The sequence below is a fragment of the Gymnodraco acuticeps genome, unplaced genomic scaffold (genome assembly GCF_902827175.1).
Source record: "Gymnodraco acuticeps unplaced genomic scaffold, fGymAcu1.1, whole genome shotgun sequence".
In the NCBI taxonomy this organism is placed as follows: domain Eukaryota; kingdom Metazoa; phylum Chordata; class Actinopteri; order Perciformes; family Bathydraconidae; genus Gymnodraco; species Gymnodraco acuticeps.
In genome coordinates this window covers 3496358-3524254 of record NW_022990295.1, presented here as the reverse complement: position 1 = coordinate 3524254, position 27897 = coordinate 3496358, and the positions used below count along the sequence as shown (strand labels likewise).

At 42.0% G+C, this 27897-nt stretch overlaps 2 protein-coding genes and 1 long non-coding RNA gene across 3 annotated transcripts; 2 read left to right on the top strand and 1 right to left on the bottom strand.

Moving 5' to 3' along the window:
• The first annotated feature begins 200 nt into the window (after positions 1-200).
• Positions 201-6239, top strand: LOC117550163 (cytosolic 5'-nucleotidase 1A-like). The gene is made up of 6 exons (XM_034222513.1): positions 201-695; positions 2012-2179; positions 2379-2508; positions 3463-3585; positions 3951-4135; positions 4671-6239. Exons 1-6 carry the CDS (start codon positions 567-569, stop codon positions 5040-5042), a joined length of 1107 nt encoding a protein of 368 aa, XP_034078404.1. The 5' UTR covers positions 201-566; the 3' UTR covers positions 5043-6239.
• LOC117550164 lies at positions 5449-10839 on the bottom strand. Its single transcript, XR_004569578.1, has 2 exons — positions 10737-10839; positions 5449-5789 (listed from the first exon to the last, which is right to left on the bottom strand). It is a non-coding gene; the product is annotated as an uncharacterized LOC117550164 (long non-coding RNA).
• Positions 10840-11278: 439 nt separating this feature from the next.
• On the top strand, positions 11279-27304 carry LOC117549843. Its single transcript, XM_034221942.1, has 7 exons — positions 11279-11385; positions 23658-23681; positions 23781-23957; positions 24226-24249; positions 25001-25171; positions 25566-25715; positions 26901-27304. Exons 1-7 carry the CDS (start codon positions 11289-11291, stop codon positions 27302-27304), a joined length of 1047 nt encoding a protein of 348 aa, XP_034077833.1. The 5' UTR covers positions 11279-11288.
• The last annotated feature ends 593 nt before the right edge of the window (positions 27305-27897 follow it).

Here is a 27897-nt window from a genome sequence, read left to right as displayed (position 1 = left end):
TCTATGCTTAAAAATATCACCTCCACCTCTCTATTAAGAGAACTGAAGCATTACAAGCATCATGACACAGCGCTGTTCTGACACAGCAGCATGTTTTGTCCAATAGGGAGCATCAACCAGTTGTCACATACATTACATCACATGCTCTGCTGCTGCTCCAGGGAATTAGACACGGGAAGAGTTAAAAAAAAAGGTGGGAGGATGCAAGTGGATGGAGTCAGCAGTGTATGTGTGATAGAGAGAGGGAAAAGACAAGCCCACAAGAGCTGAATGAGGATTACAATGCGTATGATGCTAGACTAGAGACAGGAGGTAATATTAACAGATTGTTCTGAATCTCTCTTCATCTTTTTTATTCTCCAATCATCTTCTTTCTTTGGAATATCATTTAGCTAAGTGCCTCTGCTGCTATAGCCAGGGTGATCTCATCTCTTGTGTGCACCAGGACTGAAGAGTGAGTAAGGACTTAGCTGGGAACTCCCTGCCAAAGAGAGGGAGAGAGAAGAGAGCTATCAGGGGACACACTAGGATTCAGTGTGGACCTGAGGGAGAGCCGAGGAGGTAAGATGAGTCAAAACAACGGGGACACACTGACAGCCCGTGGACCTGACTTGACCAGCATCAGCAACCGGGCCCCCTGGGAAGATGCTAGGATGAAGTTGAAGCCCTCCACCCCCACCAGGAAACCTAAACCTGTGAGTATCCTACAGCCTTCATCCATTTACAGCTGCAGTATCAGAGTTGTTGACAGCAAAGGCGACCCAAGTCAAATGTAAACTCTGGAGTTTAATTATTTTGTATCTTACTTGATAGTGAAAGCCTGCCAAGACACACTTGTGTTCAGGACTTGAGGCTGCTTATTTCACGGGGGTCATGATCTGACCTGTCATCTTTATCAAAGGTAGCCCTGTTAACAAAACAAGGGTTACTATCATGATTACTAGCAAGTGCAGCATTGAAATCCTCAGTAAGAAAGAAAGTTAGGTTGAGATATCATTAGGTGAAGCAGGAGATAGAAACTCAGAAAGGCTTTATTGTTAGAAACTGAGCAAAGCACAGAGGGCTCTTGTTTGATATCAGGTGCAAGGTTGTCTGTGAAGGCTATCGTTTGGATTTCTTACCTGGAAAGGATGCAGCAAAACACAAAAAAAGACAACAACAACTACTACTTCAGGCACTTACAGAATGTAGGGAGTTGTCTCAGTTGTAAGTTAAAAAAATGTGATATAAAATATTTGTTAAATATTCTTTAAGCAGTGGAAGTACGTTTTCAACCCCAGGTTTCAGGTTAAAATATCGTCATGGTATTATCTGGTCTACTGACATTACAGTAATATAATTTACAAAAGTATAACCAAACAACAGAACCTCAAAATGTGTTGTGGATATAATATCATGACCAAAAGTGTGAGCCCCATTATAAACAGTGTGCTATATTCTGTGTTGTTGTCCCAGTCTCATAATGCTTAACAGGCCGGCTCGGTATGTGGGCCTGCACTATCAGAGTCTTGCAAATGAAAGTATTTCTTATCACATTGTCACCTCCATTCTGTCACAACAACTCACTCAGTTTACCCACTGTTGGCATTAAATAAACCCTTTATTAAGTAGTTTCTTTCTACTTGGAGCTGTCAGCAAATCAGTAAACACTTTTCCAATATTCTAGTGCCACTGCTCACAATATTAATAATGCACTGCGTCCCTACAGGCAGAAATGTTCACCATAACCTTGTTTGATAACAACCAAAAGAAGGACAACTTGTTTATGAAGCAACATGTGTGTAGCAACAATTGTATTAAGGTGTTAGACGTGCTTGTACAGAGATATCGTTGCCTTTGGAGAAAAAGCCATGCGAGCTGTTTCTACACATTACAGTCTTTATGCTAAGTTTTGCTAAGCTAGCTGATGTGTCTCGCTTATTGAGGTATAAGTCTTTGCATCTGAAATAAGGCAACTGTGATTGTGAAGAAAACTAAAGCTGGATGTTATTGCAACTCTCTTTTACTCTAGCCAAAGCCGGAGAATGCCATTACCATTGGCGTGTCGGCACGAGTCCTCTTCAACATGGAGAAGGAGCAGCAGATCTACGAGCAGCAGGGCCTTGAAGACTACATCAAGTATCAGATGGAGCATGAAACGCAGCCTTTCAGCCCCGGCCCTGCCTTCTCCTTTGTCAAGGTCAGAGAATGAACGAAACACACACACACACACACACACACACACACACACACACACACACACACACACACACACACACACACACACACACACACACACACACACACACACACACACACACACACACACACACACACACACACACACACACACACACTTTTTTTGTATAGCTGAAATCTGTGTTTTGTCATGTTGCCAGGCTCTGGAGGCTGTGAACACTCAACTGAGGGAGCTTTACCCTGACAGCGAGGAGCTGTTTGATGTGGTGCTCATGACCAACAACCATGCATACGTCGGCCTAAGACTTATCAATACCATCAATCATCACCGTAAGTTACTAACATGAGTGATAAAGGCTTGTGACACACCCTTTTTGTCAGGGTTGGGGAAAAATAGGACCCACATGCAGATTGAGGAGGGAAGCAGGTTTCAAAATGAAACAAAAGGCGAGCTTTATTTACAAAAGCTGAAAAAACAAGAATCCATTAACAGGAACTGTAGCACGAGGTAGCATCCAAACAAAAGGTGACTGTGACCAACATGAAGGGAGGCATGAACTAAAACCGTGACATAAAACTAAGATCGTGATGACACTTTTGTCTTGTGTATATTCCCATCCAGCATCACTGGTTCATCTTCTGAGTGCAAGCCATCACTTTAGCCATCAGATTGTTGACACAGTTCAATTAGGTCTTCTTGTTCATTCTTGATGTAGCTTTAAATCAGTAGTGGAAGCTAGATCTGTAACCTAGAACTAGTGTTAGCATGCTGTATGTGTAACTGCAACTCCCAAATAAAAATATATTATGCATGCTTGGAATTACCACTCAACATAAAAACCTTTAAGTAAAAAGCTTTAGTTTTCATTGGGTAAATTACTGAAATAGCAAAAGATCAGATGTGCTGGCATTCACTAGCTGCTCTGCACAGCTGGTCCTCTTTATTCCCACAAACAGAGCGACCCATGACAATGTGAACCCAGGGTATAAGTGGTGGGAGTCGTGGAGCTGCAGTCCTTGCTCCTTGCAGGGGTTTGGCAGCCCCTCACCATACGCCCACTGAAGGAGTCAGGCCAAACGGAAACATCTCAGGCTCTTTCCTCAACACTGGGTTTTCGCTTCATGCTTTATAACCTAAAGCCACCCACCACCAGCGCTCAGTATTTAATGTTGAAAGTGATCTGCTATGAATGTAAAAATATGAGGTTATGCACCAATTCATTTAATTCTTGCATATTTGAATTTAAGGCACATCAACTTATCTTTGATTCCTCTTCTCCGCAGAGTTGTTCATCGAGCGCTTCTGTATGACGGGAGGGAACAGTCCCATAGGCTACTTGAAGGCCTACCACACTAACCTGTACCTGTCTTCTGATCCAGACAAGGTTCGAGAAGCTCTGGAAGAAGGTACATATAACTGAAAAGCTGGCTAGCACTGTCCACAGTTGTAAGCACTGTTAATATTCATAATGCTTTATAAAAGAATCAAAGCACGAGGGCTCAATGTACATTAGCAATTGGTCATTGTTACCTGTGCGCCATGACATCAAAGGGTTAAAAAACTGCGACCCAGTAAAGTGTGGAAGCAAACAAAAACAAAACGGTGCTATATAATCAGATATTTTGCATCATAAGTATGATTATATTGTATGCGCATCATAGAAAGTGTTCCAAGAAGCTATATGACTGCACTACAGAGGCCAAAGTGAGTGTCTCTGCTATATGGTATGTAACATGTATTTATACACACCTGTTTCTAATAACACGCTCAGGTATAGCAGCAGCTACCATGTTCACCCAAGAGAAGATAACGGAAGTGTCGGACACCCAGCTGCGAGTCGCCTTCGATGGTGACGCCGTCCTCTTCTCTGATGAGTCTGAGCGCATTTACAAGGCCCATGGACTGGACAAGTTCTTTGAGCACGAGAAGGCACACGAGAACAAGCCTCTAGACCATGTACAGTATACACAAAAGAGACAATCAGTATCACACCACTATTGTAAATGTACTGTAGTACATTAAATGAAAGGACTGGTTTACGACAACTTAGGTATTAGTGAGTACTTTTGACAGCCACTTCTATCATCTATGATAATAGTGTACAAATACAAGTCATTTCTAGGATTGGGAATCATAGTGACATCTCTGCAAAATCAAAAACTTAATTTGGTCTTTAAATTAGTTTTATAATTTTACCATTTGCCCTTTCACTGCTATTTGGCTCATCTGAGGGTTTGAGTGCTGAGTGCTGTTGTGATATCACTGTATACCAGGTCTCAGGAACTAACCTGGTAATTAGAACATACATGATGAACTACAGTAGGAAGTTATCATAGAGCTGCTGGTAAACTCTCTATAAAGAGAACAGTTTATTTCAAACTTTGGCACAGATTATACCAATTAAGCAGATTTTTATCTTGAGTTGGCCCTTAATAATGTAAAAACTAGCAAAAGGTCACTGGATTTACTCTATTCCTTCTTCTTTGTGCAGGGACCCCTGAAATGTTTCCTGGAGGCTTTAGGAAAGCTGCAGAAGAAGTTTTATGGCAAAGGTCAGCGCATGGACTGCCCCATCCGGACCTACTTGGTGACCGCTCGCAGCGCAGCCAGCTCTGGTACCAGGGCTCTGAAGACTCTGCGCTCGTGGGGTCTGGAGATCGATGAGGCTCTCTTTCTGGCAGGGGCACCCAAGGGCCCCATGCTTGAGAAGATCAGGCCGCACATTTTCTTTGATGACCAGATGTTTCATGTGGAGGGGGCAGCGGAAATCGGGACAGTAGCATGCCACGTGCCCTATGGGATATCTCAGGCAATGCCGAAGAAAGGAATCAATGATAAAGAGACTTCTTCAGCACCAAAGTAGCCTGAACATCACTGGGTTACAACTGTATATTTACCTGTTATTTTATCCATTGTTTTTTACATTTTCAGTTAATAAAAAGAGGTACAACTTTCTAACAAGAGCTCAACTAAACCCTTTATCATTTTAGATTATTCAGGGTGCAAAATTGTATGACTATATTGTAAAAAAGGGCTGCAGAGGATCTAGACCAAAATAAATTATAAAACCACATACATTATCCACTAATGATTTGTTAACATTTATTACTATTACTAAATAGAGTAGATATACACCATCAAGGGATCATTCACAACCTTGACACCTACATCTCTGCTTCTTACCCTGCCTCCCCGTTTTTTTTACTGCTTTTGGTTCCGCATTCCTGCCAAACCCTGACAGAACAAACTCATCAAGATGGACCCAGCAGTACTTTTTAGGATGACCTTTATGATTTATCTCACAAGCTTTTATGCATTCTTGTGGAGTGGAGGAGAGCACCTTATAAAGAGGCTCAGGAGGCCGCTCTTTCCCTTCCATGCCGGGAAGTGGCTGATAAGCCCTGGTTATGGAGCTCACTGCCAGGCTTTTGAAGGAACTTTGTGAATTCTTCCAATAGACTACACGCCTGCGTTAAACTCCTGTTACCCCTGTGCTCCGGATGCTGTGTCTCCAGAGGGGTCCCACAGGCCTCCTGCCCGTCCTACAGAGGGGTCCTGTTGTCCTCCAGAGGGGACCCGCCGCATTCCAAGGCGACCTCCAGAGTGGTCCCTTTAAAAAACACAACAAATCTTATCAAAATAAAGTATATTAAAAAAAAAGAAGCAGAACCAAATACCCCAAAAAAACACAGATTCAAAGCAAGATTTATTTAGACACCATAAAATGAACTGTTGGGGAAATATTTTCCTAGGCCCATAACTTTGACCTAGTCTACCAGTTTGTACTGCCCTCGCGGAGCACAGGCCTGCGACCTTGGGCTGCTGTGCTATCTGTGTCCCTGCCTGTTGGCGGCAGCTGATAGAGGTGTTATCGTTGTGTGCCTGATTTGTCTTGTCATGCAAAATGTAAATTATTCTCTCAGAACCAGCTAAATACATGGGACTGGGGGGGAGAGATCTTCAGAATTGGTTTGGACAAGAGCTGTATCACCTCATGGCTGCAGCAAATGTCTTTGTCAATCCTCCAGCCGTAACTTCAAATAAATAAATTTGCCATCAAGTTCCAGCTCTCCCATAATCTCATTGTGTTTCGACTCCACACTCCAGAAACCTCAGATTATTTTTGAAAAAGAGGGAGTCTGAATGCAGCCGAGATGTGATTTATGCAGAATCTCAATTTAGAAGTAAACAGTTTTGTCAATTCATTGCTTGTCTTTGTGTTTAAGAGTTTTGAAACTTGTGCCTTTTTTGTCAAAGTGGCATGTTGTTGATATCAGTCTGTTGTAAATGTGTTTTTTTTATCGATGTGTATGAATGTATTTTGAAAATGGCAAATTTGTGAAATTAACTATTTTACATAATATTTATTTAAAATGTATTCCTGTTCAATACATAATACACTCAGCGTTTATTGACATGCATCTTGTGCAATTTTTGTTTCTGCTACTTGACCCCAAAGTGCAGAAGGTTCAATGTCTCTCTTGTTGCCTGCCTGTCTGTCTCATTCTGTCATTCAGTAGTTGTATATTTTATAAAGTCCATGGTCACTCTTTGTATGAGTGTGAAGCAAGTTGGTATTGACTAAAAAATCTTGTTATGATGAGGAATCTTGGTAAATCAGGACCAAATGTGGACTGTTTAAGTACAAATGTATTAAAATGTTAGGAAAATATCACTATTTTCTTTACTCCCCCACCCCTAAAAAGGGCTCATTGGTTATGCAGAGGTGAACGTTTCAGACTCTTATTCAAGGATTTTAATAAAAAGCAAGAGCTAAAACAAAAAGATGGTGGACTTTCTTTCTGTGCACAGCAGGGGGAGACAGACACCACAGGCTGGTGTAACCTGTTCTCACATGAAGACCAGACAACTTCCCCCGAGATAAAAAAACTATTTCTGATTTTGATTCTAAAAAAGTGAAATTATGATAAATGTAATTTAGTTTAATATGTGAAGATTTAAAGTAATAGCCTACTTTATAGGCACATTATATTTGCATTTTTGTTTCTTAAATGTCATGATGACATCGTCACATGAGTGTTGTAGGCTACTGGGAAATGAAAACTTAAATATATCCAGCCTCACCAAACCGGCTCACAGGCGATAAACACTTTCATTTCAGCTCAGTTGATGTCTCACACCTGATCGCGATCATTCCCAAAGCCTGAAGATGGAAATAATTTGTGAGTACACATTACCCCAAGTGAAGGAGTTCAAGTATCTCGGGGTCTTGTTCTCGAGCGAGTCATGACCGAATGAACGAGATCGCGGATACAAGCGGCCGAGATGGGTTTTCTCCGCAGGGTGGCTGGTAGGGTTGCCAACTTCCAGAAATGGAGAAACGGGACACATGTATGTGTTGAAAAGTTTATTAACAGCTTGTATATTGGGTACAGTACAGTACAGCTCAAAACATACAATTGTTAAGGGGATGCAGACCAGAGAAAGACTTTCGTCTTGTTTACATCAGGGTCCCCCATTTCCAATTCATCATGTCATTTAAGACATATAAGACATATTTGACATACAGATGGCTTATTTACAATTTACATACAGGTGGTTTTTTTACATACAGATTGCTTATTTACAATTTTCATTTTAGATTTCGTTCTAATACATCCTAACCGGACATTTAAGACATACCAAGTCTACAGATATACAGTTAGTAACAGAGTCTAAAATGCGAGTATATACATAGATGGGGGGGGAAGCTGTCCATTGAACGACAGGTTGAGATTTGTACCATTACCGGGGCCAGTTTTGCAATGCTCTCCCCCGAAGGTGCTCTTTAAGAGAGGTTTTGAAGGTAAGTATAGTTTTACTTTCCTTTACAGTTGTGGGAAGAGCGTTCCACCTTGATGTGGCATAATTGCGAAACGTGTATTCCCCCTTTTTTGTGCCAAATCTGGGTTTCACATGATTTGTGGAGCTCCCTCTGGTGTTATGATCATGGTATTCCTTGACCTTTGGGAAGAATTTTGACATGTACATGGGTACCATAGAGGTGTAGTGGATCTTGTAGACCAGGCCCATTGCAAGTAGCTGTACTCTGTCGTCTACTCTAAGCCATCCTAGGTTGTCAAAGTGGGCAGAGGTGAGGTGGGTTCTAGATGAAAGGTCAAGCAGTAGTCTGACCAGTTTATTTTGCGATGTTTGAAGTTTTATTTTTAGCGCCTTGGAGGTGCTATGGTACCATGACGTGCAAGCATAGTCATAGTACCCTTGAATGAGTGCTCCTGCCAGAGTTTTCAGGGTGTTTTTGTTTACCAGAGAGGAGATCCGGTATAGGAATCTAGTTCTTTGATTGACTTTTTTTATTACATTGGATGCCATTTTGTCACAGGAGAGGTTTGTCTCAAGAATAGATCCTAGGTATGTAATTTCCTTCTTACTTGTGACAATAATGTCGCCCACTGCAACTGAGAAGTCGTCGGATTTGCTGAGATTATGTTTCGAACCGAAGAGAATGGACTCTGTTTTACCCAGGTGTAATGATAATTTATTATCGGCGAGCCAGGTGCAGATTCTGCCGAGCTCGGAGCTGAGGGTTTTTTCAACCTGCAACCTGTTCCTGTCAGAGACCAGCAGGGCTGAGTCGTCCGCGAACAGGAACAAGTTGCAGTCACATGCTGATGACATGTCATTTACATAAATTAGGAACAGTAACGGACCTAATATGCTTCCTTGTGGAACACCACAGCTCACTGGGAGGGGGGGGACAGAGTACCGTTTACCTCCACCATCTGTTCTCTCCCCTCCAGGTAGGATTGCATCCAGCTCACCGATAGTTTATCAAAACCAATTGCTTTTAGCTTGTCAATCAGAATGGGGTGATTGACAGTGTCGAAAGCCTTTTGTAGGTCCAGCATCACCATGCCGCAGTACTTGCCCTCGTCCACCTCTTGTTTGATGTGGTCGCTCAAATAAAGAAGGCATGTGTCAGTGGAGTGAGATGTTCTAAAGCCAGATTGAAATTCATAGATTAGTTTCTTTTCCGCGAGGTACTTTTCGACCTGTTCATATACTATTTTTTCCATGACTTTCGAGATGGAGGTAAGTATAGAAACAGGGCGGTAGTTGCCTGGGTCCAATTTGCTGCCCTTTTTGTGCAGGGGGGTTACTCTTGCAATTTTGAAGTCTTTGGGTACTTTTCCCTGTTTTATGGAGAGGTTAATTATGTGAGCTATGACTGGTGAGATGGCGGTTGCTGTGTCTCTGAGGAATTTGGAGGGGATATTGTCGTGGCCAGTGGCCTTGTTAGGTGGCCCTGCTGTTGTTACCCTGGCTAGACTGAAATCATCTTTGCGTACCCCTAGGTTTTTGTAGTAGGTCATGATGTGATCTACTCCAAAAAGCCCTGAGTGGGAGGGTAATTTATTTACAAGAGTTGTGGCTATGTTTGTGAAAAAAATGTTCAAGTACTTGGCCACATCCAGTTTGTCTGTGATGAGCCTGTTATCTGTCTTTATGTTTAAGTTCGAAAATCTCGTTTTGAGTTTTTTACTGCAGCCAAGCTGGTTATTGAGTAATTTCCAAAGTTCACAGGGTTTATTTTTGTTTTCCTCAGTTTTGACATTGATGAAATTCTTTTTGGCAGTTTTGATCATGGAGCTTACGTCATTTCTTAGTCTGTTTCTTTCAATTTTGAGTTCAGTCACGTGGGCCTGGAGTTCACTGCTCGTGCTTTTGGAAAGCATTGACTGACTTTTATGAAACTCAGAGCATTTTTTGTCTCTGGTTTTCATGGCGGTCAGTATGCCGGAGTGCATCCACGGCTCAGCGCGATTTTTTACCCTGGTTGTTCTTAGGGGGGCCAAATCATTGAGTATTACAGAGAATTTGTTTTTGAAACCAAGCCATGTTTCTTCAACTTGTGTACCACTGAGCTCATCTGACCAGTCCAGGCTCTCCAGTTCTAGGTTAAAGGCCTCGCTAGAGTAGTTTTTGAGGTCTCTAGATATGACTGTTTTGTGACAGCCGGCCCTTTGTTTTAGCTTTTTGCGGGTACAGAATATCATATAATGATCACTTAACCCGCATGCTATAACCCCTTTACTGGAGATCCTGGACTTGTCAGAGGTCAGAATGAGATCAATGGTAGTTTGTGTTGTTTCACATACCCGGGTGGGTTGGGTGATTAGCTGGCTGAAGCCGTGCAGATCACAAATCCTACTGAAGGACTTGAAGACGGACGTGTCTTTACGTTGCATATCCGTGTTCCAGTCTCCAATAATAATTGTCTCTACATCCCCCACATCAGCCAAACACCCATCTAATGTATCATAAAAGTCACTCTGTTCCGGTGGTCTATAGATTGTCCCGACTATTACAGATTTAGCATTGTCAAAAATAATTTCAACCCACACAGATTCAATATTTTCATGATGCAGGTCAGTTCGGTTTTTGAAATTGGTGTCTTTATGTATGTACATGCAGACACCACCTCCATTCACGTTCCTGTCCCTTCTCACTACAAGATAATCTTCAATTTCAATCTCTGAATCTGTAATGGAATTGTCCAATTTGGTCTCAGAAAAGCATAATATGCTTGCCTTACCGTTCATGAATAGCTGCCTGAGTTCAGCCAGTTTGTGTCTCAGGCTTATTATCGGCCGAAAATGGTTAAAAAGGCCCTTTCGGCTTTCGGCCGAAAGGGTTTTAGCACCGAAAAAATATCACCGAATGTCAGAACAGGCTTACGTTGGTAACCTAACGTGTTGTTGTGATGACGTAATAAAGACGCGGCGACCATGCTCGCGGCTGGCTCACAGGGGGGGGAACATTGACCTTTGTCATCGAGATTGCCCTGAGCCAGGGGCGTCGCCTGGGGTAGGCATCCGGGGCTTTAGCCCCCGATGTGTTTTCTTTAGCCCCGGACAAATTCTCCCTCAATAATATAATACATTAACCTACTTTACCTATAGGACGGACGGCAGAATTGTAATTTCCCATGTTCAGTGAATGCAACACAGAGGCAAGACGACGCCACCAGACCAATCAGAGAGTTGCATGGAAATACACGTGTTTTATTGGCTGACAGGTACGTACCTCTCCTCTGTGACAATGTTTAAACTTTAAACTGTCAGCCCCGGACGCGGAGATTCTGAAGATGGACATTAGACATTTCTTTAATAAAAAAGACGGCAATTCTCAAGTGGTGGCTCACACAACAACCCCAGAGCCACCACCTGAGCCAGGTGAACAAGGTATGTACCTGTCAGTAAACTTACAAGTTATGCGAACATGTAAGCAAAGCATAAATTATAGCTACGTTGACGTTACTTTGAATCGCGCGGATAAGCTAAACCGTTAGCAAGTAGCTATAGCTAGCCAGATATATTAAATAAACACTTTGTCATACAATCTAAATGTTGTGTTTTTTAGCGTTACTTGGTGATTTCAAAGAAAGCTCTCTGGGAAATGTTGACTTACTGTCTGTGTTCGACATGAAGCTAGAAGCTTACAGTACAGTTGATCCGGAGTCCTGTCAGTTAAAGTGTTTCATAGTTAGCTTAGCTAAGCATCAACCTAGCACTGAAATATATGGATGTTATGTGACAGTATTTCTGAGAAAAAGTCAGCTGAAATGGTGGCATGGTTGCCACTGCTTTACGTGTCGACAGCATGTTTGAACGTATTTGCAGCAGTAAATGTGGCTGTTTGGCCACTGACGTTGCCATAACAACACCTGAATTTAAATGTGCAACCTCTTTTTGTGACAGATTTTGCATGAAAATAGAATTCTTCTGATTGATATTTCCTATTGACAGCTAGTTTCTATGTGAACATTATGAGATGGACAGCCAGCTAACAAGCTTTTTATACAAATATTTCAGATCAAAGCCAATCCAGTGGGGCTCCTGAAAGGGGGCAAGGGACACTATGCTCCCAAATATTAAGCCTTGACCCCCATCTTAAAATTGATATGATCAAAAAATGATCTGCATTGTCGGAGGCCTTTTTTCCTCATTATCATGTCAAATTGTACAGCTTTCCTTAGTGTTGAATGCAGAAAGATGACTATATTAGAGTATTAAGTGAAAATGACTATATTAAAGTTTTAAGTAAATATATTAAGTGAATTACTCAAACTGCATTTGTATAGGAATGATTCTGTCCTATTGGCAGATAACTACTCTAACAGTGATATCTACAAGAGATGTCAATTTAACTATTTTCAATTGGTTAGTATTACATTTTGTGACAGTGTGGTGACACTCATTTTAATGAAGACAAATGTGTGTATCTTGAAATTCATTTATTTGACAGAGCTGGAAACTGATTGACTTACATACTTGTTTGTGTTTACCTACACAGTCATCACAGATGAGCCAAACAGAGTAGAGGATGAAGAAAAGGAGAATAGGAGAAAGGGACACACAAGAAGGAGATACAAAAGACAAGAACGACAATGGAGACAACAATGAACAGGAACACCAGAACAGACAAGAGTCAATGAGTAACATGACTGATTTAGGGACTGCAGATACAGGGCCAAGGCAAGTGAGACACCACTGCTTTCCATCCAGCATGTTTGGCCAGCAAAAGAGATCATTTCAACCGCAAACAGCAAGAGATGAGGGATTATTATTTCCTCCTTCCATCCCTTTTTTCTGTTTAATCTGATTACTAACAACTTCTAATAAATTGACATAGTTTATGATTTAATTGGAAAATGAAGTGTTTTTAAATAATAAACCCGTTTCTGATTCTGAGATTTATTTTTGACATATGGGTGTTGAGAGATGTATCCATATCTCTTGATGTTGCTCTCAAAGTGCACAAGATTGATGCTTTTAACTTCAGTATTTAAAAAAAGTCTTCCTGGGGGACCCCAGAGGAGGTGAGTTCCCCCCAAAATAGCACTTTGTCTCTGCTTATGTAACTCCGGTGTAGTGTCCCCTCGGCAACAGATCACTCAGAGCTGGTGATTACTTTCCTGCATTTCAATGAACAGCATATAAAAAGGACACGTGAGCTGCATTGCTTAAGAGATCCTCACATGCTATCTCTTTTACAAAATAAGTGTCCAGTCAACAACAAATTTCAGTGATCGTATAGTGGTAGTATATTTTTCACAAGCAATGTGAAACATTAAACTTATACAAACTGGTGTACAAAACTCACATACCTGCGTTGATCTCCTGGAGTGTCTCTACTCTTTCTTCTCCACATCTCTTGTCCACCATCAGAGATTGCAAACATTTCAGAAACAGCTAGAGGTAGGGGACAAACAACTTGTTCGCTGGGCATGTCAAAAACCTCCCTGCTTTGATCAAGACTTTAGGGAGCCTTTAGCCCCTCTAGCAAAGGGACTGGAAAGCAAGCTTTGAAAATGCAGTACCATCTACATGCTGTCATGTTCCAGACACTGCTCTCAACCACTCAGGGCCTGCACACATACCTGCAGAAAGAAACACTTGACTTGGTGCAGGCAGTAGATTACAAAACAGCAGTTGAGAATACACTGAAAAGTTACCAAAGTAACGAGAAAGCACATGAGGTCTATGACAAGACCAAGGCCCTGTGCAATGATCTTGATATTCCCGAAACTGTGACACAGAGGAAGAAGCGTAGAAACATGGAAGACTTTGTAGTCGAGTTATCATGTGGAGCAATGTGAAATATTAAACATAAATAAACTGGTGTACAAAACTCACATACCTGCATTTCAATGGACAGCATCAAAGGACTCGTGAGCTGGGTTCTGATGCTCAGATTAGCTATTGATGATCACGTTGATAAATCATATAAAACAAATAGCCAATCACACTAAAAACATGTTGCTGTGACTGTGAGCATTAAACAATTAACATTAAACTAAACAAACACAACAGTACGTTATTGTCCTTATAAAATAAAAACATACATTTTGTCCACCGAGATAATACAGGCACCTTACCCTCAAGAGATCCTCACGTGCTATGAGAGTCTCCCACACTCCATTGCCGTAACAAAGCTTTTTGTTTGTGACACCAGATGGCGCAATTGTGTATGTGCGTGTGGGGAGTCTTGCAGTAGAAAATTTGACTGTAGCGCCGCCACTGTGGGCTAAGCCCCGAATGTTTCCAGGTCCAGGCGACGCCCCTGCCCTGAGCCTTTAACAAATCGTATTAAATAATCTGATGACAGACTGTAAACAGAATAGCTGACATTTTAACAAACTAAATAACTCAGTTACCTCTAATCATTAACCCATGTTTGTATAATGTAGTTAACTCCGTGTGTTGCTGCTAGCATACATAACACCTGACGTGGAAACGTTACTCGTGGACGGGGCTACAGAGCTGCTAGAAAGACGGTCGAACCCGGTGCATTCCTCCGTCTGCATGCGGTGCACTTTTGCTAAATGTTTAGACAAATTGCTCGTGCTTACATGCTAAACTCTTATTGCACTTATGGTAACAAGTATTCTCCACATCGATACGGGTAAAGTTGAACCACACCTCGGAGCGCGTTCTCTCCGCCATCTCCGCAGTGTGCTCCGCTGCATGTAGCAGCTGCGTGTGTGTAAACTGCCCCGCCCCCTCGCACACAGACGGGGGAGAGAGATCTCGTCTGATCGAAAAATACATCATATACGCATTTGTTGTCTTTGCATATTAGAAACGAGTTGGCGACACTAAGACTGCGATATAATGTTTTTTAGCAATAATACATGACATATATAAATGTACTGTATGCATTCAAAAGTGCTGAATAAATGTTTTATGCACCCATAATAGTGATTATTATTTAAGTTAAGTTTTGCCATAATCATGTCTATTTCCATAATCAGGTAGCTGAACAACATTGGTAAAAAATGTATACATTATATATATATATTTCTATTAATCATTTTCGGCATTCGGTTTTCGGCCAACTGTTTCCTATTTTCGGTATCGGTTTCGGCCAAGAATTTCCCATTCGGTGCACCCCTAGTTGTAACTCAAACCATGCTTAACTGTGTGATACACTGATGTTACCTCACATGCAGCAACTTTGTCTTGTTCTGCAGTTGAACTGCCGAAGAATTTAGTTATATTTGATGCACCTTTATTTTGTGTTGCTCGCTTGTGCATTTCTGGGCCAGCATGCTGTTTCAGGTCGTTTTCTCCACCGTGACCTATTGAAAACTCCCTCCGACCAGGGGCGGACTGGGACTCAAATTCAGCCCTGGAATATGACCCAGTCCGGCCACATGTCATGTCAACGGGGGGGGGGGGGGGGGGGGGGGGGGGGGGGGGGGGGGGGTCGGTGGTGTAGATCAGAGATCAGATAAAATAATACAGTACTATTAGTTATTATAAATCAGCTGTTTATTATGCGGTTCAACGGATAATTCTCCCCTAAAGAGAATAGGGAGGACACTCCTCAGATGTCTTAACACATGGGACATCATATAACAGTACACACACACAAATCAGCTGTTTATTAGGCTGCAGTTTAAGGGATAATTCTCACCTAAAAGAAATAAACAAGATTGTCTGAGGCGGTTTGTAAACCTAATGTTGGGGAATCAGCAGTTTCTTTAGTAAGTTGCTTTTTTCTGCAACTCTGTCGATGACCAAGTCATTGTCGAGGGACATGAGGATGTCTTTTTCTGTTGACATAAGCATGAATGCTTCCAGGTGTTCTTGTGACTGTGTGCTCCTTATTCGGCTTTTGATGTGCTTGAGTACAGAGAAACTTCTCTCACAAGCTACCTGTGTCACAGGCAGAGTGAGAAGAAACTTGTATCCTAAACCAAGGAGCTGATAGGCATCTGTGAAGAGGTTGTAGCGTTTCAGAAGTTGGTAGCAACATATTGAGCATTCTTTACAAGAGTTGCACTGTTTGTTTAAAACCTCTGTCTCTTCTTCCTCACAACCAGAGCAAATTCGTACTCTGTACTCTTCAAGTGCAGACATGTTAAGCCGTGGCCACTGGGCTGCCAGACACTTCAACTCAGACTGCAAATTTGCAGCAGTTGCCCTGCTGTCAAACCTAAGCAAGCATTTGCTTAGATCTTGAAATGTAGAGTCAGGCAGAGCTTCTGCTGAACACACTTGGGGAAAGTTTCTTGGATCAAGGACAGCCAAGTCAGCATACAGAGTGCCGTGGGTCATGAAGCGTTGTTTGATACTGTCTGTGACAGTATCCAGGACCTGGTTATGGACCTCTACTTCATAAGCCCTGTTTGCATCTGTCAATCTCTCATCACTTGCCATTTCGCCAGCCATCATCTTCCTTTTCCTGTTCCTCTTCAGTGGAAGTGTTGTTTCCAACTCAAGCTCACAGTCCTCTTCTGCCTCCAGTTTTGCATTTGCCCACTCAACAAAAGTATCAGCAGCTGTCTTCACTGTCATGAAATCTCTTGTCATGTTCATCAGTGCATGTTGAGTGTCCTGAACCATCCTGTGAGCAGAGAGGATATCTAGTCCACATGTCTGCAAGTATTTTGAAAGAGGTGTTGTCACTTCAAAAATCCGAAGGAAAAGCTGGGCAGTCAACACTGTCTCGTACCTCAGGAGCGCCTCTAGGAATCCTCTTGCTCTGACACGCACTGCAGTTTTCAAATTGGCCTGACTTTGAAATTCACTTAGTGTCATGAAGATATCAATGTACAGAGACTGGTCTGGCTTTCCAAATGAGCCAAAGATCTTCTTCAAGGCTACATCTTTAGCCCACCACCGTGTCTCTCCAATTGGGGAGAGGCGTCTGTGTCGAGTGTCCTGGCTTTTATGCTCCCACACATTCATTCTTTTGTATGACTCGCGAATGAACACAGCAATGTCATTCATGAGGGAGAAAAGGGACCCACTAGCTATGGACACTTCAGTTGTATCAGACAGAACGAGGTTTAGCACATGTGCATAGCACCAAACATGTACATGGTTTGGGACTTTGGATGACAGGAGTGCGGAGAAGCCTCGATATTGACCCTGCATGTTGGATGCACCATCTGTAGCATTACTGATGCAGTTGCTGATATCCAAATCAAAACGATCCATTACATCTGTCAGCATCTGGACAAAATATTGGCCAGTGGATGCTTCACATTTGACCACTGCAAGAAGCCTTTCCTGGACAGTGTCTGTGACGTATCTCAGAATCACAGAACACTGCTCATGGGACGTAATGTCCTGGGTTGTATCTATTTGTACAGAAAACATACCGCTTTCAGCAACCTCTTTTGCAATGGTCTCCTGAATTAGCCTCTGCACTGCACTCTGTGGAAATGACGTTGTTTACAGTTGTTTTGGATAGGAATGTTACAGCAGAACCCCGACCTTTAGCCTGTGAGTGTGACTGGTGCATCTTCTTACTTTTTTCTGTGCACTCAGTGATATGTTCTTTCAGACACACATCATATTTTCCAAGAAGAATGATGAGCTCTAGAAAATTCCCATGGTCAATGTTGTCATCATCTAGAGTGTATGCTGCCTCATATTCCTTCCCTCTGTAGCCAAGTCCTCTCTTTCCTATGAACTTTACTACATCTACCACACGTTCCAACACCTGCCGTTTCTTCTTCACTTGATCTCTGTGGGCCACTACTTGTGATCCATGTAGTAGGCTGGCTATGTCTGATTTGGATGCCCTCAAAAAGTAGGCCTCCGCACACATTCTATGCATGATGGTCCTTTTGTGTTCCTCTACTCTCTGACTGATATGGTTCCAGTCCTGCATGCCACTTACAAAGGGATTGTTTTCAGATGGCTTGGCAAATGCTAAACATACTCCACAATACAATGTGTGGTTCTCTTCACAGTATGTGATCCATTTTCTATCTGTGCCGTTCATGCGTTTAAACAGTCTTTGTACTGTCAAATATTTTGTTTTGGTCTGAGGGTGATAGGAAAAAAAACTATTGAGACTGTGATTGTCGGAATTTGGGCGTTGGAAATACCTCAGGCTTGAGCTGCCGTGTGAGTGGCTGTCATCCTCAGTCCTTGTTCCATCCTCAACCTATAGACAATTATAAATTAATGATAAAAATAATGTTAATTATTTTTATAATACTATAGGCTACTACTTGAATTAATACTTAAATGTTGACAAGTAATACACTTTTGTTTAATCTATACTTTTTTTTAATATAGTCTATTACACCTACTCTCAGTTGTATTTATTTTATTGCTTGCATGAGCAACACACCACACACTAACTGGAAACACTAGGTTGAATATACTTGTCTTCTCTATAGTACTTACCACCTCTTGCTCTTGCCCTGCACTTGCATGTGCCAGTTGAGCTGGTTCTTCCACCAGCTCAACTCTCTGTCCCTCATGAACGCAGGAGGCTGGCTGTATATATGAAATCGCGCCCTCATCATTCTCTTCATCATGCACTTGTTCTAAGCTGCTGCTGGTGATGATAGTGCTTGTAGTTGTAGCAGCGGCGCTGCTGCCAAAAAGGTCTGTCAATTTGCGACATTTATTAGCATTACCTGCGAGTGACTTCACCTTTTTTTCTCTTGCCTTCTCGGCCCCACCTTTTTCTTTTCTTTTTCTTTTATTTGTATCCATTTTTTGTCATTCTCCCTGTCTGCCGCGGCGTCTGTGTGGCCGGTCTTTTTTCTTCTTTGTGTGTGATTTTTTGACAGATAAGAAACACACAACTGCATTAGCGGCCGCTGTCGCCCTCTGTCGGCCGGAAGCGCAACTTAAATTATGACGTTAAACAAAAAAAATTAAAGGGCCGGCCGTCAACGGCCCTTGTCCACCGGCCGTTCTATGGTTTTCCAGATTCTACAGATGGCCAGTCCGCCCCTGCCTCCGACACAAGGTGCAGAAGACCCGAGACAGATCTCCACTCACGGGCTTTACCCAACTGTGTTTTTCTTCCCACTGTTTGTTGTAAGACACAAGTCTTTTCTTTTTAGAAGGGCCAGGGCCCAGAACCACATCCTCTCTCTCTTCTCTTCTTTCATTATCACCTCCTCCACCGGCAGCACTAATTTCCCCACAAGACTGAACAGGCTGACATGCCACACAAACAATGATGCCGCGCCCGCCGCCCGCGGCCCACCGGAGAAAATCTCACGCACACACACGTGCGAGCATTGTGCCTGCCCTGTCAACTGAGCGGTCCTAGCGCCCAGAGGCGCGGGAAGATATTTTGAGTGGAGGTGCTGGACTCCAGTGAACACTATTACGGGCACTATAGAGCACGCACAAAAGCACTGCCCACACGCAAATACACAGTACACCCGCGACTGTTACAATGAAGGCTCGATAATCAGCTCACGGCATATAGGCAGGGGTAAAGTGCTATTTTTTTTACAAGTGGGGAGCGGACCTCACATTCCTCATGGGGGTCCGGGGGGATGGTCCCCCGGGAAGATTTTTTTTAAATATTGAAGTTAAAAGCATCAATCTGGTGCACTTTGAGAGCAACATTAAGAGATCTATGGATACATCTCTCAACACCCAGATGAAACACAACTGTAAGCAGATGTTCTTTTTCTTTATGGATATTTTACAAATCACTCCCCTTTCAAACTGTATTCTTGTTTTACTGCCATATAGTCTTTCATAACTGTTTTCCCTTTATTCTCTTATTTGTTTTATAACTATAATGATCATATGAAGGTGTGCCGCGGAAATAATCTTTTGAATAATTTGTGACCAAACCGTTTGAGACCCACTGAGATAACTTAGACTAAAGTTAACTATCTAAACACTCAGAGAGTCCTTTAGCTCAGTCTGAGAGGAGAGGACCCTCCTCCAGCTTGTTGTGGAACACACACACACACACACACACACACACACACACACACACACACACACACACACACACACACACACACACACACACACACACACACACACACACACACACACACACACACACACACACACACACACACACACACACAAACAGCCGAGTTTGAATGACACAAGCACACTTTTATTTCCATGCAACTCTCTGATTGGTCTGGTGTCTTCTTGCCTCTGTTGCATTCACTGAACACGGGAAATTACAGTGCCGTCCTCTCCAGTGTTATGATGAGGTTCACGTAAACACGGTTAATGTATTATATTATTGAGGTAGAATTGTCCGGTGCTACAGAAAAAACATTCGGGGCAGGCCAAAATATTATTTTACCAACAATGTGGAATTTATTGGCTACATATTACACAGATTATGCACAGCGGGAGCAGCAATAACCGTCAAATAATAATTCAGACAGGGGAACTCCGCACCCCCTGCCTGCCGCTAGGGGGTGCTGCAGCGCCCTCAGCACCCCCCTTCCCGCGCCCATGCTAGCGCCCTTCGAATACAGCACACAAACACACAGGCACGCAGCCAGACCTGAGCCAGACACACTGAATTGCGCGCAAACAGAAAAATATTTTTTATTTTTCCCTTTACAGGAACACGCCCCTTTTGGCACAAATACGGGGCGTCCCGGCTAATAAGGGGCGTCCCGGCCAATACGGGACGGTTGGCAACCCTAGTGGCTGGTGTCTCCCTTAGGGATAAGGTGAGAAGAGTTGAACTGCTCCTCCTTCGCGTCGAAAGGAGCCAGTTGAGGTGGTTCGGGGGGCACCTAGTAAGGATGCCACCTGGGCGCCTCCCTAGGGAGGTTTTCCAGGCACGTCCAGCTGGGAAGAGACCAAGGGGTAGTGGGCGTCGCAGTCATTATATGAGGGTGGGACAAGTCCCCCCCACTTTTTCAAATTATTAGTTTAGACCCCCCCACTTTTACCATGCGGAAAGTCCGTGAATCGGTCTCTCCACTCGCCTCACTTTGTAGAGCGCTGTGTCAGTGCTTCACTATCAAATACATTCCAATTGCTTATTGAGAGAATGCCCAAATCAATGAAACTCCGTACCATGTTTTCACTGCTACTTTGTACCAAGGCAAATTCTCACATGTTCAAGGAGTGTTGCCATAGTTGGACAGCTCAGATCTGTTGTATGAAGCGATGCCGGTAGCGGAGGTAAGGCACACACACCAAATGTTCAGGAAATGGTTTACAACATGGACATAAGAACATTTTTTTCAAAGAAGAGGAAAGTAAGTCTTCAGCTGGTAGCAGTTAATCAGTTAACAGTGATGGCGGCGGCGTCTCACTTCTGGAGAGGAGTTTCGTCTTTACAGTATGTCATGATAGAGAGATACAAATACTGAATAGTTTAGATGAGAAAAGGCATCGAAATGCCAGGTTACTAGTATTTATCATGTAAACAGGGAACATGAATAACCCGATCTCTCTGTGCTCATGTGAACACCATATCCCCAATATGATCATAACCTAATACTCATAAACGGCTTACTGATGTCCATGTTCATTTTTTCATTTAAAACCATAATTATTTAACAAGATTGGTCCCATTAAGATCATAGATCTCTTTTTCAAGGGAGACCTGCAGCATATAGGTTCCACATGAAACATAAAACAATAAAGGACATCGTACATTATATTTACAGGATACATTTACATAGTTATAGACATTTACAAGTGCCCATAGTATCAACGAGCATTTCATTTAGCCTAGCTTTAAAAACATGCAGAGGAATGAGATTGCTCAGTTTCAATTCTTGCTGAAGATTGTTCCAAGCAAGTGGAGCTGCTGCGCACATAAAAGCTGTCTTACCTAAGACAGTCCTTGCTCTTGGCACATCTAACAATACTACATCATGCGATCTCAGACAATAGCTGCTTGCAACTCTCTGTGTTATCAGAGAGCAGATATAATACGGGAGTTTACCCAACAAAGCTTTATAAATAAACGTGTACCAATGACTGAGCCTCCGTACAGTAAGTGATGACAAACCTGCCTTGGTATACAGTCAGTGTACAGTGATGTTTAAGTGCTTTACAATTAGTGACAAATCTCAGTGCGCTGTGATCTAACTTGTTCAGGCAATAGGCAGGTGCATTCATATACAACAAATCACCATAGTCCAGCACAGGTAAAAAGGTCACAGTGACTAGCCTTTTCCTGGCTTCAAAAGAGAAACAGGACTTGTTTCTGAAAAAGAAACCTAGTCCAACCCTCAACTTTTAAAGCAGGTTATTGACCTGAAGTTTAAAAGTAAGACAATCATCAAGCCAGATACCAAGGTATTTATAACAGGCAACCACTTCTAGTACTTGTCCTTGCATAGTAACAATATCTAAAACAGGCTCTGGTGTCTTTTTAGCTTTTGAAAATAGCATTACCTTGGTTTTATCAACATTTAAAAGAAGCTTAAGCTCAGCGAGCTGAATAATGTTAAAAACAGCCTGTAATTTAACACCAGCCTCCTTAATGGAGGGACCATGTAGAGATGCAGTCAGTGTTTTTTTACTGGAGTCTCAGTTCGATAAGAGATTATTTTCTGAGTTCTTTAACTTAGGTACTCTCTCTCAAAATGATAATGTGCATTATGTTTTAATTATACTTCTTATCATTCAGAAGCTTTTTGTGTGTGTTTATGTTTTACTGAGTTATTTATTTTCTGTCCACATTACATAAACTAGCTAATATTCTACCTAATGCTTGGGGCTTTGAGTCTTCAAAATATCCAATGTCACAGACTGGGACTTACTTTAGAGTCAGTTGTATTTACATTCAGTATGACTTGTTATGATTCAATGTGAAAGAGTATACTGCTCAATAAATAGTGATCACTTCACCACCTCTCTTGACATCTAGGCGCTTGAGAGTGAGTCAGAGGCAGAACACAGGGACAGTGGAGAGAGGTTTATTGCTGAGGTGAGTGATGAAAGGGAAATGACAGTTTAGAGTAAATTGTGATGTGGACTCTCATCCCAGAATTTTAAGGAAATCAGTGGGGATATTGAACAGGAAACATTTCAGTCAAGGGGCATCATATGACCAATATAGACAGAAGAGCAACATTTATTTGAACATTTAAGTCGATACCATTCCTAGGTGAACTTAACATCTGTATGGAGTCAGATCAGTCTCAATATTAATAAATGCTCACAGAAGGATTCACAAATGTGTTTTTTAATTTATATATAAATGACTCTCCACAACAATATCTCTCAATGCACTCACAAATATTTATTGTTGTATATAAATGTACAAAAAATGGGCATTTAAACTGCTTTTTATTCATTCAAAGACGGCTCTGAATTAATAATCAAATATGTTTCCTTTCTTTACTACTGGATGAAATTACAAAATGTACCCATCATTTTCCTCATGCTAGTATAGCCACATAAAAGTATCAAACCACCTGTTAAAATGCACCAGAATACAGGAAATCTATTTTTTATTTCGTGGGGGGGGGGATCCCCACACGCCCCGTTAAAAATGTCCCAGGGGTAGACCAGGACCAGGTGGAGGGATTATATCTCTTCGCTGGCCTGGGAGCACCTTGGGATCCCCCAGTCAGAGCTGGTTGATGTCGCCAGGGAAAAGAAAGTTTGGGGCTCTCTGCTGGAACTGCTACCCCCGCGACCCGACCACGGATAAGCGGGAGAAGATGGATGGATGGATATTTTAGCTGAGTGGGAATAACTTGTTTTTGTTTTTTGTTTTTGATTTACAGGTGAGGCATACTTTAATGCAACAGGTAAAACCTAATATAACCACTAAAACCCACATTCTCCTTTGAATTTCAGAATCCCTTATGTGGCTCAGAAATGTTTATTCTTTTATATTATTCTCACAGGAGGTGCAGGGACTGAGGATGTGACTCCTGATATTTTGGACAAAATGGGTTTCATCTCATTGGAAGCCATGGTAGCAGCTATTTTTGCTGCAATAAAGTCTGGAGCAGTTTGGATTCTCTGGGCAATCTTGAAGGCAATCTTGAAGTCAATCTTGAAGTCAATCTGGGCGTCATTTGGTAAACTGAATATTGTATTTCTTTATCTATAATTTAGTTCGAGTGGATATATTTTCATGCTGATTTAGGAAGACAACTACAAATTACAGTTTTCTGTTCTCTTATAAATGTAATAATCTTATTATATAATTTTGTTTTCATGTGGCTCATTGAAAGTTTAAAGCAGCATCATAACATCATCACAAGCAAGTAAATAAAAGGGAAAAGTCGTATTAGCAGCTCAGTGTGAATAGCATGTCATTGTTTTCCGTTTGTGTTTCATTAACAGGTTGCGGATGGTTTATGGCCGCAGGTAAGACCATTTGGAATGTACATTTTTGAACGTGCTAGCCTTTAATCATCAAAGTCCCATTGTTGTACTCAGGTTCAGGAGGTAATGGATTACATGTAACGTGATTACATAATCAGCATACCACATGAGATCTCAAACATATGGCATCACCTACTGAATTAAATAAAAGAACAAACTAACCAATGAAAGTCAAAACCATAAAGAAAATACAGGCAGTAGGCGTATAGAGTCCAACTTTGTACGGGCCTATATATCAACAGATCAGGTGTTCACCTGGCTGCTGCGTTGAAAAACAATGAATGAGTTTGAGAATGAGTATTCTGGATGAAAGCCAAAAGAAAATTCTGGCAGCATGCCTAACTATTTCAGTTTGCTCTGATTTTATTTTAGCTTCTTTTAAATGTAGTGTGTGGTCATGTGTCGCATTGTTGGTCTATAGTACACTACTGCCTAAATATGCTTAATGATAACTTGGTTTCTTCTTTTCTAACGTCACAGTGTTCTGTTGTCTTATATAATACGATTAGGTTAAAGCTCTCTTATTGATATTTATTTGCTCTTGTATTTATCTGCATTGCCTTTGATATTGAGGTGATCCAAAAGTAATGGAAAGTAATCAGGTTACATTCATTTTATATTGTGATACCTAGATTAGGTCACTGATTACTTTCTTTTTTAAAGTAACCCTCCCAAACATGGTTGTCCTTATCATTAGTGACCATGTCTCTTCTGCTTTAATCGTTCCCATTAGCTGGAGGAGCAGCCACTGTGTTGGCGACTCCTGCTATTCTAGCTGCCTTAGGTTTTACCGCAGGTGGAATAGCAGCCGGCTCCATTGCTGCCAAACTAATGTCGTGGGCTGCAGTTTCTAATGGAGGAGGCGTTGCAGCAGGAAGTCTGGTGGCAATCTTGCAGTCACTTGGTAAACTGAACAATTCATTTATCTTTATTTTTATCTTAATAAACGTCTGTCTCAAGCCAGTAAAAACAGTATATATCTGAAAAAAGTAAAGCTGTTTTACAAGGTAACAGAAAGGCTCATAAATATATTTCTGTTCAAATACCAAATAAAGTGAATGCTGTTGTTAGACATCCCTATATACAAAAAGTACTTTCAATGAACAAACTAGAACATGTTGTTCTACAATGGACAGAGGAAGCATTTGGAGTATATTCAAGTTTCAGTCCTGGAGGAGAATTTACATCTAAATAGATAAATAAGTCATTTTAGACTGTGGAATAAAAGCTTTCCTTTTGGAAAGGTAAGAGCTCTTATTATTCTCAAGAATAATGTACTCTCACTGCTGGTATGTCAGGGGCTACAACTGGAGCTGCGGCTGGAGCTGCGGCTGGAGCTGCGGCTGGAGCTGCGGCTGGAGCTGCGGCTGGAGCTGCGGCTGCGGCTGGAGCTGCGGCTGCGGCTGGAGGAGCTGGAGCTGCGGCTGGAGTAGCTGTGGCTGGCATGGGTGAAGCTGTTGCATGGATGCTGTCAACCATTTGCTGTCAGCCAGATCTAATAAAGATTTAGACCATGGATATGGGACACATTTAATCTTCACCTAATGGAGACAAATACACATTTTGTGTATATCTGTTCTGTGATGAATGTCAAATACCAACATTAAACTGTGTATGCCATAGCATAAATATTTGAACATCAATCCAGAAGCAATTATATTGTTATGATGACATTAAAAGTCTAACATGTCTAATTTTCATCTTGTCATTCATTATTTGTATAAGTCAAAAGTGTGTTTTATAATGTGGAAGATGATGCCTACATAGTGTCATTTGCAGGATGTGAATTAGCTCTAATTAATCGTTGTTTTGACACTATAACTAAATCTGAAGGCATTAACATGATGCTTCTGTGCTCTGTGAGTACTTTTATCTTATTATGTGGCCAATTCTAAACCCAAATAAAATGCATGAAAAATAAAGCAAGTGTTTCATTTACACAATTTCAATTATTATACTCGAGTTTATGTAAAAGACTAAGAGTGAACGTGGTGACTTCTGGTGAGGGCAGCGCCATGTAGAGACAGAGTTTTGTTGAGCTCCTCATGAGAATGACTAATGTCAGAATATTGCTCTTTTAAAACCACTTGAACGGACTCCAAGCTACTTGATATACAAGTTATATCCATAGCCAGACGATTGCTGAGTAAATATGCCAAAAAATCGCCAGGGAAACAACAAGTTGGGGCCGGCGGCTAGCGCTAATGCTAACCTGGCAGACGACGCATACATCAACGACCAACACGTGGTACTTAACGCTATTGCGTCTCTTAAACAGGACCTGGTGGCAAAAATTGAAGAAAAGGCCATAGCCCAATCGGCGGAAATCAAAATACAGACTACCCAGATTCGGACGGAATTACGAAGTGTGGTGGAACAAGTCAACAAAAGAATTGAAGTAACTGAGGGCCGAGTATCTGAGCTGGAGGCTGAGGTTAGCAACCATTCGGACTCAATCACTTGCATGACATCAGATGTTACTGATATGAAAAAAGAACTGGCCACACAGGGACCGTTGCGAGGATTTGGAGGCAAGATCACGTCGCTGTAATATCCGCATTATATGAGTGAAGGAAGGACGGGAGCATGGGAAGCACCCATCTCAGTTTGTGGCTGTTATGTTATGCTAAAAGTTTCCCTTGGTCTCGACAAGCCCCCGATCCTGGACCGGGCACACCGCGCTCTCCGCAGCAGAGCGACACAAGACGTGCTCCCACCGCGGGCTTTTATTGTGAAATTCCACTATCTCTCCGAAAAAGAATCGCTGCTGAAGAAAGCAATAGAGATGAAATCAGTGACGACCCCCGACGGTGACCAGATCCGGCTTCTGCCGGACTTTACTCAGGCGGTGAGTAAACAGCGGGCAGCCTTTACCGAGGTGAGAGGGCTGCTGCGGAGCTGCGAGGGGGTGCGCTACGGCCTGACATACCCTGCCATACTGATGATCACAACATCGGGGGGCCACGAGGCAAGTTTCAGCGATCCAAAACTGGCAAAGGAGTTCGTTCTTAATAAGGTGGTGCGCAAGGCTTCATAATGGACATGTTTTGGTGAGTATTGGCCAAGGGCTAAAATTCCAGCTCCATATGCTGTTGATGGAGACGAGAAACAACTCGGCCGGACAATATATATGTGGTTATGTTTGGGAGATATATATATATATATTGATTTTTTCTCCATATCTACAATTCTCAGGATTTCCCATTTGATAACGTATATTTTTTCTGTATTGTTCTTGCTGGGAAAAAAATTGAGGCAAGCCACGCCACGGACAATAATATCATTGTGTAACCATATGGGACATTAACGTTTTATTTTATTGAGCCATAACATATTCAGGGCTGTTACATTACCTAGCTGATATTTCAAACTAGGATGTAGCTATATTCAGCATTGCCTGGTCAGCTGAAGAGAAGGAGTTATATTGAGTTAATTGTTCAGTTCTCATGGGGGGCTCGCATGGTAAGCAGTTTAGGAGAAGAGGTTTACTGGAAGTGCAAGCAGTCTCCATGCGGGAGACAAGCATAACGTTTGTCGTGTTGTCATTGTGTTTTATGTTTGTGAAAATGTATGTGTATAAGTGCTCATCCTCCCCTTCCCACCCTTTTTTGTTTTGTTTGTTTTTGTTTT

Bases quoted from the DNA above. Each gene is read 5' to 3' on its own strand.
- LOC117550163 (XM_034222513.1), top strand. From the start codon at position 567: ATGAGTCAAAACAACGGGGACACACTGACAGCCCGTGGACCTGACTTG. The intron at 3,586-3,950 runs GTACATATAACT...TAACACGCTCAG, and splicing joins TCGAGAAGCTCTGGAAGAAG to GTATAGCAGCAGCTACCATG. The intron at 4,136-4,670 runs GTACAGTATACA...TTCTTTGTGCAG, and splicing joins AGAACAAGCCTCTAGACCAT to GGACCCCTGAAATGTTTCCT.
- LOC117549843 (XM_034221942.1), top strand. From the start codon at position 11,289: ATGGACATTAGACATTTCTTTAATAAAAAAGACGGCAATTCTCAAGTG. The intron at 11,386-23,657 runs GTATGTACCTGT...TTTGATTTACAG, and splicing joins ACCTGAGCCAGGTGAACAAG to GTGAGGCATACTTTAATGCA. The intron at 25,716-26,900 runs GTGAAGCTGTTG...TTATGCTAAAAG, and splicing joins AGTAGCTGTGGCTGGCATGG to TTTCCCTTGGTCTCGACAAG.